Source organism: Syzygium oleosum, unplaced genomic scaffold, assembly GCF_021117445.2.
Source record: "Syzygium oleosum isolate NSW1041296 unplaced genomic scaffold, Sole_v2.1 Sole_v2.04, whole genome shotgun sequence".
Taxonomy (NCBI): domain Eukaryota; kingdom Viridiplantae; phylum Streptophyta; class Magnoliopsida; order Myrtales; family Myrtaceae; genus Syzygium; species Syzygium oleosum.
This window is the reverse complement of record NW_026607488.1, coordinates 13,273,452-13,288,093: the sequence shown is the minus strand read 5'-3', so window position 1 is coordinate 13,288,093 and position 14,642 is coordinate 13,273,452. Positions and strand designations below refer to the sequence as shown.

At 39.8% G+C, this 14,642-nt stretch overlaps 1 protein-coding gene across 1 annotated transcript; it reads right to left on the bottom strand.

Moving 5' to 3' along the window:
- Nucleotides 1-401: 401 nt before the first annotated feature.
- On the bottom strand, nucleotides 402-1,727 carry LOC115679383 (stemmadenine O-acetyltransferase-like). Its single transcript, XM_030602964.1, has 2 exons — nucleotides 891-1,727; nucleotides 402-776 (listed from the first exon to the last, which is right to left on the bottom strand). Exons 1-2 carry the CDS (start codon nucleotides 1,725-1,727, stop codon nucleotides 402-404), a joined length of 1,212 nt encoding a protein of 403 aa, XP_030458824.1.
- Between the last annotated feature and the right edge of the window lie 12,915 nt (nucleotides 1,728-14,642).

The window sequence follows — 14,642 nt, the reverse complement described above, 5'->3', positions numbered from 1 at the left end:
ATAACCAAGCTTGGATTAATGCGCTTTGTTATTACAAAAAAATTATTGATTTCGTATTTAATTTTTCTCATGGTGTTTGAACTTGTTATTTACTCATTTTGAACATTTTATGACTTGACAAAAATGCCTTTACGACATTTTTTTTTTTAATAATATGCCACAATGCACATCAAATACTGTACTTCTCATTTCGACAAGGTTTTCCAAAGTGAAATGTCGATAGATGGAACAAGAAAAATCAAAGCAAAGGGATAATAACATGAATAATAATTCATATATTATAATCGATGCACATTACTTTTGTATACTGTTTGAATCACACAAGTACAATAATACACAAACCATTAAACCAGTAAGAACAATAAAGAATGGTCATCATTGTTGCATCGCACATCTCATAATCAAGGGCTCGGCGCAATGAACTGTAGCAACTCATCGTTGCGCTCGAACTCGATCATGTCGTGCTCGGCCAAGGTGATCCATGCTTCGATCCCATCCCCACACCTAGTTCCCATCAAAATCACCACATTTTTCATGGGAACACTGGTGGTGCACACCCAAGAGGGCCTTCCCCAGCCAAAATCCACCTCGTAGAACGGGAACCTCGCCCAGCTGCTGAACCTGTAGAGCTCAATCTCTCCCGCAGATGCCGCCACCAGCTTCCGTGCCGCCATGAGGCTCTCGCAAGCCTTGGCCAATCCATTCTCGCCTTGAAGCACGCTCAAATATTCGCTATCAATTGCCCTTATTGATTTCCTGAGAATGCCTGCAAAGTCCTGCAATTCAACATTCTCGATTGGTTCCACGAGTGGTGCCACAATGGACTACCACAGATTGCCCAAGGCATTCTCAGGCAACGGTTGGGGCCTTATCCTGCTTCTTATGTTCACCACATGTGTCACTGCTGATGATGGGGGACACGTCTTGTTCCAGTCCGGCCTCTTCCTCGCTGCGTCCACGGCCGATTTCCATATGAGGGCAGTCACAGCCTCGACGCGAGTAGGAGTAGCACTGACAAACCTGGCCCTGAGACGGACCAAGCTCTCGCCGTCGAAACGAAACCTCTTGGTTAAAAGCTTCTCTCTGCTGATGACCCCGGATGGTATTTGGAATTTTATGTCCTTTGGTTGGAAGAGCTCAGATGCTTTCAAGAAGGGGGTTTTGAGGTTGGCTTTGCCATCGCCGCCATTGACAACAATTTCAGAACATGAATTGAGGAAAGCGGAGACCGACGCGCTGTCGGCGATCTTGTGAGAGATACAGATGCCGATCCCGATACTGCCACAGTCAAAGAAAGTAGCTTGGACCCCTACAATGGCTTGTTCCTCAATGTTGGGACTCATTGTGTATGGAGAGAATGGAAGGAATTGCTGCAGCTGATTGATGTCGGGGTTTGATAGGACTTCAGACAACTGGAAGTGAGCTTTCGCCTCCAAATAGAGCGCGCCGTCGTCGTTGCAATCGATGGGAGCATTGCCTTTCACCCTTCCGCCTAGAGGGTAGAAGAGGGAAAGTGCCTGCGAGAATGAAGCTTTCAAGTTTCCTGTCACTGAGGCAGAGTTGGGTGCCGCCTTGTCATCGGGAGCCGAGTAGTACAGGACGGCTGGAACGCAAAATGGTGGAGCCAGCTGGTCAAGGAGGCAGAACTTGAACTCCCTGTGGTGAGATGGAGTTGGAGAGGAAGGCTTGATGCTCTCTGTAGAGACAACCTCAACTTTCATGGCCATGTTTTGTTGGAAATTGAGAGATTTGAAAGTTCGTCCTTTTAAGTTTCTTTCTGGAGAGAGATGTGCTTCCTTGGTGCTTTTCAATCGCAAGATCTCGTAGTTCATATGGATTAAAGGGAGTACAAATGTGCAATTTTTGGGTCATAGTCTCAAAGCATCGGGCTAAACAAGAAGTGTATGCTGATCTCTGGCAATAGCTCCCGTTTCGAAGGATAAAGCAGATATTGGGGTGTTTGGTTCAGCTTTGGGAAAGGGCTTTGAGCCCCGAAAGCCCCTTCCCAAAATGCTGGAGTGTTTGATTCAGTATTTGGCCTAGCATTGGCCAAATGCTACCATTCCAAATGCTGAAAGCCCAAGGCTGGTCCGGACCAGCCTTGGGCTTTTAGCATTCCACGAATGCTACTGTTCACCAATATATTTTTTTTTTTGGGTTTGAAGCTGTTCTTCACCAGGCAGCCGGCGAGGGCGGCCGGCAAGGGTGGCCGGCGAGGGAGAAGGGCCGACGAGGTCGGGCGACCACCGGCGAGCCAGATCTATCTCGCCGGCAGCCGTAGGCCCTCGCCGGCAGCCGGCTCCGGCGATGGTAGGTTTTGTTTTTTTTTTTAATAAATAAAATAATTCTCAAAGTCCATTTGCAAAAAAAATTTACCAAATACTATATTTTGGCCAAAGTAGCTTTACAAAATATTTTTACCAAACACCATTTACATTTCCCCAATGGGCTTTCACCCAAAGGTCCCCCAAGTAGCATTTTCAAAGTTGAACCAAACAGGTCCATTATGTATTGCCACCATTGTGAAGAATCTATCAAGTTTTTCCATTTGATATGGTGACTTCGAATATAATATAATTATAAACTTATTCCCCAACTAAAATGATGGACAAAGTTAACCTCGCAGTGCTTTGAACACATCAGATCATATTCTTTCTATTGCATATAAGCACTATATATCGATAATCAGTAATCGTGCTGAATAGGAATTGAACATGAACCCTCGTGCTATTCGAGATATCTAGTAGAGAATTGAATTTGGGTATTGGGATCTCTCAGCTATTTAATGTCTCAAGCATTTGGAGCATTTCGTCATTCTAGCTGAAAGGCAGAGTGGGTGGACCGCCCAAGATGGGCCAAACCTGGCCCATGAACCACAAAGGCCCACAAGGTGGTTAATTGCTTCTTACTTTAAATAGTAGACCTCCCTGAAAAAACTAACGTGATTTTTCATATGTATAAGAACACATCCCTTCGAAAGTAACGCCTTCTCTGTTTTCCCTTAGGAACGTAGTGGGTACGAAAGATGATCGAAGAACACTCTCAAGTGCAAAGTAGCATTTAATCTGTGATAATTCCGGGTATTTTCATTATGTGATATGCCTGTATGATCGGTGATACAAGTTGATAGTTATTGGGCACATTTTCCGCATTGATTGAATTCGTTTCGAATATGTTTCGAATATGTCGATTGGGAATGAGTTTTCCCAACACTGGTATCAGAGCCCATTTACTTGTTTCCCGATCATGCATGTGTACGGTCTCTGACATTGAAGTGTATACTACCTGTTTTTTCGTTTCGGTCTCATTTTTGGCCCGTTTTCTTCGTTTGGACGTACTATTCATGCATGTTTCGATTTGTGCCTTTTGTCAAAATTTATTTTTGATTAGATAGATAGAAAGTGCTCGTCAAGACGAGCAAAATGAGGGGCGGTGCGTCACCGGAGGAGGTCGCACGCGCCCTCATGTGCCGACACTCGCCGTGGGCGCAACAGCGCGTGAAGGCCATGCGCGGCCATGGCGAAGCGACGCATCGATTGCTGCCAACCGCTAACGCTGACATCATCGTGACGTCAGCGAGGCCCAGATTCGGTTGACCTGGATCCCGACCGACTCGACCTGGAGATCGAACCGTGACCCGACCTAGAGACCCGTTGACCCAATCCGGTTGACCATTGACCGGTCAAGCTAGTTAGACCGATCAAACTGGACCGGTTCAGATTGGCCAGAATGACCCCAACGCGACTTTTTTGGCCCGTACAAGCTCATTTGAACTCCGATTTGGGCGTTCTTGGTATCGACGTACTCATATCGGAATGCTCTACATTTTGGTATATTCATATGACACGTTTGCTGCACTTATTAATATAAAATGCACGATGAACCCTATGTATGCATATTTTGGGATATATTCTTTGGCATTTTCTTTAGTATTTCTCTATGATTTTTGAAATACAAGTGCTAGGTCACATGTATATGAATAAGTATTCCCTATCTTAATGTATCATGGATTATGAGCAATCCTTTTGTTTTGCATTCATTGTAGGAACAATGGTACATAGGAGATGCACTCCGATAATCCCAAGAATGGCAGCTCAAAAGAAGAGGCTTGAGAAACTTAAAATCAAGCTAGCTCTTTATCGATGGGACGCTGGTGATAACATGATGACACACATCATCAAGGTCAACAAAATAATACAAGATATCATTTGGAACGGTTTTGTAATGCCGGAATATGTGATGGTCAGAGCCCTAAAATGCACTATTCCTGAGAAGTTTGGAAGAATGCTTGATGAGGTTGGAGAAACCTTAAAGGATCCAAGTTATAAGAAACTTGTGGAGAATTTCCTGTAAGAGTACATAAGGATCAGGGCAAGGAGAACGTCAACCCTCGCATTAAATGGGTCTCGACGCAAACTAGGAGTTTTCTAGAAGCTTCTATTTTTGTTCCAAAGAAAATGGAATTTCCTAAGGAATTTCATGAGTCCTTTCCTGTTTATGTGTTGGATTGGTACACTTGATGTTCTTCTTTTAGGATTTGGAATCCCTTGTGTATATGTTTCAAGTTCATATTACATGTTCTTGAATATTTGTGAATATATTGTTAACACCTAATTTTTAGTTCATTTTTTTTATATTTTCAAAAATCTCAAAATTAGGGCTAGGAATCTTGGCCAAGCCTAGACACCTATTTCTAAACCAAAAAATAATTTTTTTTATCATTTTCTTGCATTTTTCCTTAATTTATTTTAGTCAAAATAAGTGAGAAAATCAAGAAAAATACCAAATGGAATAAAAAAACTCCATAAAAATAGTCATTAGTCTTATTTTAAATCCAATTTCATTAATACATCATCAATTTTAAAAAATCTCAATCGGGTATATGTTTTTCCCAAAATTGGGCAAAATTAAACCTGAATTGAACAAAAAATGCAATTAAATCTTTTCTAATCATTGTTAAGTCATAGTGTCTTCACAAAAAATGATTCTGGGACCTTGAATTACATAATGGTCGGTCCAATTGCACAATTTGTCAAAGAAATTAGAAAACCCCAAAATTTAATTGGAAATTAAGAATTTTGAGCCCAAATTGGGAATCGTGCCCAATATGAAATTGTCGAACCATGAGACCACCATTTCTACGGTTAATTAGATATGGGTAATTCAATTTTAGCATCAATTTTGCCTAATCAGGTCATTAGGACATCAAATTGAATAAAACCATATTAACCCAAATACAAAAATGTGAAAATCTTGGATACAATTAAAACAAAGATTGGAGAAAATCACATATTTGGGTTTGGAATATGATGGGGAATTCAATTTCGGGGTTTAATTTTGAAAATTGGGTCAAAATTGAGTTTAATTTGCGAATTTAGATCAACCCGGGTCTGCCGGGTCGACCGGGTCAACTCGTCCCGGCCTGGGCTGTTCATCTCCCTTACCCGACTCACCCAAACTGCATTAAACTCAAGAAAAAACGTTTCAAGCCCGCCACTTCGCCAATCTTCTCCGGTCAAATAGACATGTGTTTGACTTGAACGACAGCTGGAGAATCGTCGGAGATCGGTTATAACCGATCGGAAGTCGGTTCTAACGATCTTGAGGCAGGAAAAATGGATCAACAAAAACCAAGAAAAAATTGAACATTGAAGAGAAGGTGTTCAACGAAATTACTGAGAGAGAAAAGAGAGAAACAGACGCGAAAGAGAGAAAACTAGGGAGAACGTGAGTTGAGGTTCCCCTAACCGAGCGATCGACGCTTTTTTGGCCAAAAAAACGCCGGCAAATCGGTTTAGGCAGTGAACCTCCTCACCTAAGATGACCGGTGATCGACTGATCACCATAGCCTGAAAACGAGCCCCAGCCGGCATGTCCAGAGCCCTTTCGGTGAAACGGATACCACCACTTTGAAGCCGGAGTGTCGTGGAACTGATCCACAGGCACTGCACATCTCAGAAGCACCTTTTGATCATCAAACGAAGCAGGTAAAAATCAATCACAGTCACGATTTTCCCAAAAATTTTCAGAATTGAGTTCTATGCTCATGTGATTTCGTTGATGATTTTTTTTTCGCATTTTGATGTTTAAAACATGTTCTTGATCATATTTTGTGTTGCTTAATTGCATTTTTGGCCGTTAAACGTGTATAAATTGAGTCGACCGTGCATTTGACCACCTCGCCGGAGCTCGAAAGTCTTCGCTGGAGTGCCGCTGTGGCGTTAAATCGCTCAAGTTAGTCTCCCTTAGTCCCTGTTTGATGTTTTGAATCTTTGTTTTGATCGATCTAGACAGATAGGGCGGTTAGAATTAGGATTTGCATTCTAAAAAAAAAATTGCCAAAAACAGTTGCGAATTAGGTTTTTTTTTACCGATTTTTCGCCGACTGGCGGACTTCCGCCGATGTTCTGAGTAGACTAGATTCAAAATAGAACATAAGGACATCACTATGGTACAATCGGAATAGCGAGATAGTCGTTGGAAAGTCGTCGGTGATGAGCTTAAAGTCATGGCCTCGAGAACATATAACACTGAACCATGCATATTAGGTGTTTGTAAAAATGCCCTAATGAAGAAGGCGTTAAACGACGCCGTTTTGGCATTGTGCCTGCCGGAGAAGACAATCGACGCCGGCGCCGGCGACGCCCGGTTCGGTCAGGCTGAACCGGGCCGGTCCGGTTCGTTTCCCCGCGGGAAATTTAAAAAATATAATAAATTATAAAAAAATCTAAAAAATTCATAAAAACATAAAAATAATAATAAAAAAACAACATAAAAAAATCAGAAAAATGAAAAAAAAAACTTTTGAAATTTGAAAAATTTAAGAAAAAATAGAAAATTCACAGAAAAATAAAAAAAATTAGAAAATTCATAAAAATTCAAAAATTTTCAGAAAATTCATAAAAATTCAGAAAATTCAGAAAATTCAGAAAATACAAATAAAAAATGTGAAAAATTTAGAAAATCAATAAAAAATTGAAAACATTGGAAAATTCATAAAAATTTTCAGGAAATCATAAAAGTCAATTCTCGGTTAATGAAATTTCTGAAAAATAAATAAATTTTTTTTAAAATTCACAGAATGGTCCAAAAACATTGTGGCCAACCATAAAAAGGGAGATTTGAATTTTTGGAAGTGCCCGAGTGGCATTTTTAGAAAATCCCAAATTCAGGGGTTATAACCCCTAAAAATCTCTAAAATTTTTTTTTTTTTTGAATCATGAAATGAATAGGTTTCTAGAGCTTCATTAGGGTTTGGATGTTTTGATTGATTTTCATTTTTTAGAGACCATTTAGGATTGATTGATCTGATTGATATTGATTGTGTGTTTAATACTTGATTGGTTTTTCCTACGGTTAGAATGGATAGAATTAGTGGGTACGCCTCAGAATTTTGCATGACACGTTAGACATTGTATCGTTCTTAGGTACCGAAAGGGCGTTAGGGATCTCGATTTGAGATCAATAACGTAACTAAGTCCCCGTACTCAGAATCTCTAGTTCGTAGAATCGTGGTATTTCTCCCGTACCTCGATTAGGTTTCTGCTCTACCTACCGATAATGACTAGTGGCGACTCCAAAATCAAAAACTTAGACCAAATAGGAAATTACCATCCGCTGTCACGTGAGATATGGTCTGTGAGAGACCCTTGCACGGAAATACCTCTTTAGCGCGCAAATTCCGAAATTCCCAAAAAAGGCGCGGCGCAACTGTCGCGCCACGCTCTCACATGCTAGAATGGAGGTATTTTTCTACACAGGTCCCTCTCAGACCATACCTCACGTGACAGCGGGGTTTATTTGATCTAAACTTGAACTTGGAGTCGCCACTAGTCATTTACGGTAGGTTGACTAGAAACCTAATCGAGGTACGGGAGAAATACCACGATCCTACGAACCAGAAATTCTGAATAAGGGACTTGGTTACGTTAACGATCCCAAATTGAGACCATTAACGCCCTTTCGGTACCTAAGAACAATATGGCATGTTTAACGTGTCACATGGATTCCTAAGGTCAATTCACTAATCTAATCATGAACAAACAATTAAGCACCCAAGAATTAAATGCGCAATCAATGGCAAATCAATCATAGCAATCCTAATTTGGCCACTAAAAATGAAAATCAAGTAAAACACCCATTGGGAAATGAATCGGACCGGCCCGGTTCAACCCGGTTCAGCCTAACCGAACCGGGCGTCGTCGGCGCCGATCGTCTTCTCCGACAAGCACAATGCCAAAATGGCGTCGTTTAACGCCTTCTTCATTAGGTCATTTTCATAAACACCTAATATGCATGGTTCAGTGTTATATGTTCTCGAGGCCATGACTTTAAGCTCATCACCGACGACTTTCCAAACACCTCCGAACACCAGTTGTTGTGAAGACACTATGACTTAAAAATGACTAGAAAAAATTTAATTGCATTTTTAGTTCAATTTAGGTTTAATTTTGCCCAATTTTGGGAAAAACATATACCCGATTGAGATTTTTCAAAATTGACAATGTATTTATGAAATTGGAGTTAAAATAAAACTAATGACTATTTTTATGGAATTTTCTGATTCCATTTACTATTTTTCTTGATTTTATTGCTTATTTTGACTAAAAGAAATTAAGAAAAAATGCTAAAAAATGATAAAAAATTATTTTTTTTGGTTTAGAAATAGGTTTCTAGGCTTGGCCAAGATCTCTAGACCTAATTTTGAAATTTTTGAAAATATGACAAAAATGAGCTAAAAATTAGGTGTCAACAGCTGCCCCTCTTTGAGATTGAGCTCGTTAGAGGTTGATCTCAAAGACAAGGTGACACCTGAATTTTTTAGTCAACTCACTAAACAAGATAAAATGAAAATTTCACGATAACTTATTAGGGTCTTTGCTTTTGAAATTCGTGATCTAATCCAAAGGTTCTCTTTTTGGAACACATTTTGAAAGGTTCTTAATGATTGAGAGAAAAACTTACCCGTTTGTGAGAGTTTCTTTGTTGTTCATCCAAGGGCATGAATTGATGGTAGTGATGATTATGATGATTATTCTGATTTCGCGATTTAAGGACGAACTCACGAACCATGAACGCCCGCGGCTCTTCGCCTTAGGGCTTGAATTTGCCTAGTGGTTCCTTACCAGTAGGATTTCGGATATTTGCCTAATGACTCCTCGTCAAATAGGACTTGAAATTTGCCTAGTGGTTCCTCGCCAGTAGGATTTGAGATTTGCCTAGTGGCTCCTCGCCAAATAGGACTTTGGAATTTGCTTAATGACTCCTCGTCAAATAGGACTTTGGAATTTGCCTAGTGGCTCCTCACCAATAGGACTTTGGTATTTTCCTAGTGACTCCTCATCAATAGGACTTGAAATTTTCCTAGTAGCTCCTCGCCAGTAGGATTTTGAAAATTGCCTAAAGGCTCTTTGCTAATAAGACCTGAATTTTGGAGACTTGCCATGTAGTTCCTCACCCGTAGGATTTTGGAAGTTGCCTAAATGCTCCTTGCCAATAGGACTTGAATTTTGCCTAATAGTTCCTCACCAGTAGGACCTTAGGAAGACTTCAATGAATGCCTTAACTGTGAGTTTTGTGATTTTGAGGTTTCACGAACCTTGATATGGTTTTTAGTTGACCAAAAACTATTTTGAAAAGTAGTTTTGAAATTAATCCAAAACCGTTTGAAATGTGGTTTTTCTTTTAGCTTATCACAAACTATTTGAAAACTTGATTTTAAGTTGACCAAAAACTTTTGAAATCTGGTTTTGAAATATGCATTCGTTGTATGCATTTCAGACAATCAAATTTCCTTTTCAAGGAATTATTTGAATAAAATGCTTGCAAACTTTCAAGAAATGCTTGAAATGATCATTTGGAAGACCTTCATTAGAAAGGATTTGTTTCGATCTATGAACTTGGTCTTCACTTCATTTGATTGAAAGGAGACTTTTTTGATATCCCTCAATTTTATCTCTCTTAATGAATCATTAGGTGTTCGGAGATGTTCGCAATATATACAACCCAATTGATCCGATAACGTCTTTCAAAAGGTTGTAATGTTGGCTTGGTCAATGGCTATTCAAAGGACAGGCATTCTGTGGCCAAGAAAAGGATTTCGTCACAACTGACTTCGGGTCTACAAGTTAAGAACCTCGAGGATAAGGCAAGATAGTATTACATACACTTTTTTGAGTGATGACTTCTTGTCATGAAATCATATTTTCACTCTCAACATCTCAATCTGAAGAGTCTTTGGGGAGAGGTTGTAATATTGGTATTAGGTAGGCTCAAAAGGCTCAATTGTTTTTGAATTCAGGGTTTTAGTGCAACTGGTGATCTTCTTGGCATCACCACCCTTTTTCTTTGTCCACTGGGGATCTTTTCTTATCATGAACACAAGAGTCCCCTAAACTTTCATCGAGATCTTTTCAATCACTAATTTGTTGTGACTTTTGATTTTTCACAACTGTTGCTTTGCTTTTGACTTGACTTTTGTCATTCTTTCTTTTGAATGTTTTTCTATCTTTTCTTTTGCTCACTCTTCTGGGCATTGGCCTTGCTTTTACCAAGCACACTGCTTTTTCATGCCTCAGACTCCTTTGTCCTTGATCTTTTTGCATTCTACGGACTTTGTGTTCCGCCCTTTTGCTTTCTATTTATTAAAGTAGATCATATGCTCATGCTCCAGTGCGGAGAGATGATCACCAACTTAGGGTTCTGAAATGAATATTCAGGCTCAATTGGGCTTTGCTAAAGGTAATGTGTTTGGGTATAGGAAATGAAGTGCTCTTCTTCCTCTTGGGATGTTTTGAGCTTCATTTGACTTCATGTGAAGTTATCTCAGAAAGATTGATGCAAGAGTATGCAATACAATCTTTCTTGGTCCTATTTTCCATAGTTATCAATCCACAAACCTCCTGATTTACCCCAATATGTGGTGGTTCTTAACAGGGTTATTTTGGGGAAAACTTCCCCACTATTTTGGCTCAAATTGGTTTGCAAGGGATAAGCATGTGTTTGGGATAGTGAAATGATTGCCTTTCATCTTTTCAATCCATGTAATCATTGCGAATATCCCCTATTTCCTTCGAATGAGTTTTTCTCACTCACTTCAACACTTTGACTTTGAGTGTATAAGGCATGTGTTGGGATATGGCTTACCTTTCATCATTTGAAGGTCTTTTCATTTGATTTGATCCAAACTTTTTCTATGAAATTTTTCAAAGCCTTTTGTCAAATTATCCCTTTTAGGGAATTTTGATGCTTATTACATTTTCAAAGAAAGCGTGTTTCAAAATCTTTGATTGAAACATTTTTGAAGTATTTTCCTTTGCAAAACACTTTGTTTTGTTTTTGCTTAGCCTTAGTGTCATTCCGCTTGGGGAAGAAAAGGGTTTGATTTTTCTCTTAGAAAGGCGACCTCACATGCCCTCACGATTTAGGGATACTTGTCTGATCAATTTATCCAGATCCCTCTTGTTTGCATGCCTTTGCTTTGGTTATATTGGGTATTCTTCTGTTGTTGCTCCCTTTCTTTGTCTTTCTGGGCATGATAAAAAGGAAAGCACATTAGAGGACATCAATAGAAAATAGAATTGGGAAATGATACTTCCCTCTACTATTTGATAACTCGATTAGGAATTCTGAAATTGTCAACTGGTTCAGATTCAAACTTGCTTTCTTCTGCAAAACAGATAAACATGTTCATGAAATGTATGGCATGCATGATATGCACATGTTCTAAAGTGACCCAAATCTTTTCTTGAATGTTTTTTTTTTTGATGACCCGGGAACCGCCGTACAGCTGACAGCCGGCGACGTAAACCTGGGGTGACGCTAGCGTAGGACCCACCACCACGACGCCACACTTAAGAATCCCTAACGACTACGCTGGGATTCGAACTCCCCACCCTTTGTGAGGGGCAGAGAGCGCGAACCAACGCAGCCGCTGCGGGCGGTCGTCTTCATTTCATGGGTAGAAAATCTTGACATCATCTATATTTACAGGATAGGCCAGTTCTGTTCCTGTCATATCTACAAGAATTAATGCTCCTCTCGGAAGAACCTTCTTGACAATGTATGGACCCTCATAATTCGGAGTGAATTTGCCATGAGGATCTGAATTGTTGAAGATGACTTTCTTCACTACTAGATCATCCCCTTCAAAACGTCTTGGTTTCACCTTTCTGTTGAAAGATTTTGCAACTTTTTTCTAGTAAGCTTGTCCATGACATATAGCCCTTAATCTTCTCTCATCAATCATGTTGAGCTGTTCACATCTTTGTTAGCTCCATTCAACTTCTGAGAGTTTCAATTGGGATAATATCCTTAATGAAGGAATTTCTACCTCGACGGGTAATACTGCTTCCATCCCATATACTAAGGAAAATGGAGTTACCCCAGTTGATGTTCGAATTGAAGTTCAGTATGCCATCAGAGCATATGACAATTTTTCGTGCCAGTCACGATAGTTCTCAGCTGTTTTGGATAATATCTTCTTGATATTCTTGTTTGCTGCTTCCACTGTTCCGTTCATTTGTGGGCGATATGGAGATGAATTCAAGTGTCGAATGTGGAAGTGTTCAAGCAGATCATTTACGATTTTGTTATTCAAATTTGAGCCATTGTTGATAATGATTGCTTCTGGAACTCCATATCTAGCGATGATGTCTCGCTTAATGAATTTTGCCACATTCTTAGCGGTGACATTTGTATATGAATTCACTTCAATCCACTTGGTGAAGTAGTCAATTGCCACCAAGATAAAGCGATGTCCATTTGAGGCCTTGGGGTTAATTAGACCAATCATGTCAATTCCCCACATTGAAAATGGTCATGGTTCTGACATTTGATGTAGCTCATTCAGCGGTGCATTGATTCTGTCTCCATAAACTTGACATTGGTGACAACACCTCACATGTTGAATACAATCTGTTTCCATTGTCATCCAATAATATCCCAATCTCATGATTTTGCGGGCTAGAAGATGGCCGTTCATATGCGGACCACATTCGCCTTCATGGATTTCTCTCATGACTTGTTCAGCTTCTTTGCTATCAACGCATCTTAACAGGATCGAATCAAATGATTTCTTATAAAGAACCTGTCCGCTGAGAAAGAACTTGTTGGCTATCTTTCTGATAAATTTTCTGTCACCTGACTGGCTTTCTTCAGGAAATTCTCCTGCTTGTAAGTACTTCTTGATATCATGAAACCATGGTTCATTGTCAAATTCTGCTTGAACTACCGTGTAGTGTGCTGGTTGTCCGAGGATATCAATCCTTAATGGCTTTATATCCACTCCATTTTCAGCTTAGAGTAAGAATGATAAGGTTGTAAGAGCATCTGTAAAATGATTCTGAGCACTTGAAAGATAATCAAATGTTATTTCTTCGAATTCCTCCATCATTCCTTCTAAGTATTTGTGATAGGGAATTAGCTTTGCATCACGAGTTTGCCATTCTCCAGTTGTTTGCAATATAATGAGCATAGAATCTCCATACACTTAAAGTCTCCTTATCTTCATCGAGAGGGCCAATTGCAGGCCAAGGATACATGCTTCATATTCAGCGATGTTGTTGGTGCATGGGAATACCAGTTTTGCAGATACTAGGTAATGTTGGCCTTCTGGAGAGATTAGCACTGCCCCAGTTCCCGATCCAGATAAATTGGTTCCACCATCAAAATACATGGTCCATTTGTCATCGATTAATGTCAATATGTGGTCATCAAGTCGTTCTTCAGAACTGGTGATATTCTGCGAATTTTCTGCCAGCATGTCTGCTATCGCTCGTCCTTTGACTGACTTTTGGGGTGAACTTCTGATGTCGAACTCAGATAACAAGACTTGCCATTTTGCTAATTTCCCGAACAAGGAGGTTTTCTCGAGAAGATACTTGATCGGATCATTCTCGGTCACTAGCAAAATTTGGTGACGAAGGGTGTACTGTCTTAATCTGTGTAATACCTAAATTAATGCAACGCATGTCTTCTTAACTGCTGGGTAATTCAGTTCTGATGTTGTGAATTTCTTGCTCAAGTAATAAACGGCTTGTTCTTTACCATCATTTGGTCTTCTTTGTACAAGCACTACTCCTAACCACTCATGGTGAATCGTCAAATATAAGATCAGCGGGACTCCAGGAATTGGGGGTACCAATACTGGTGGGCATACCACATATTCTTTGATCTTGTCAAAAGCTTGTTGACATTCTGCATCCCATTTTACTTTGATGTTTTGCTTCAACAGTTTAAAGAATGGTTTAGCAGTCTCAGAAAGCTGATAGATGAAATGGACAATGTAGTTTAATCGCCCCAACAAGCTTCTCACTTCTTTTACCGTAGAATGAGTCTTTAAGTCATATATTGCCTTGATCTTGAAAAGATCAATTTCGATTCCCCTGCTGCTGACTACAAATCCTAGCAGTTTGCCAGATTTTGCCCCAAATACACACTTGTTGGGGTTCAGCCGCAACTTATACTTTCTAAGTTTTTCGAACAATTTGTGAAGCACCTCAACATGATCTTTTCCTTGTTTGAATTTTGCAATCATGTCATCCACATATACTTCGATTTCTTTATGCATCATGTCATGGAACAGAGTTACCATTGCCTTTTGATATGTGACATCAGCATTTTTCAGACCGAAAGGCATTATC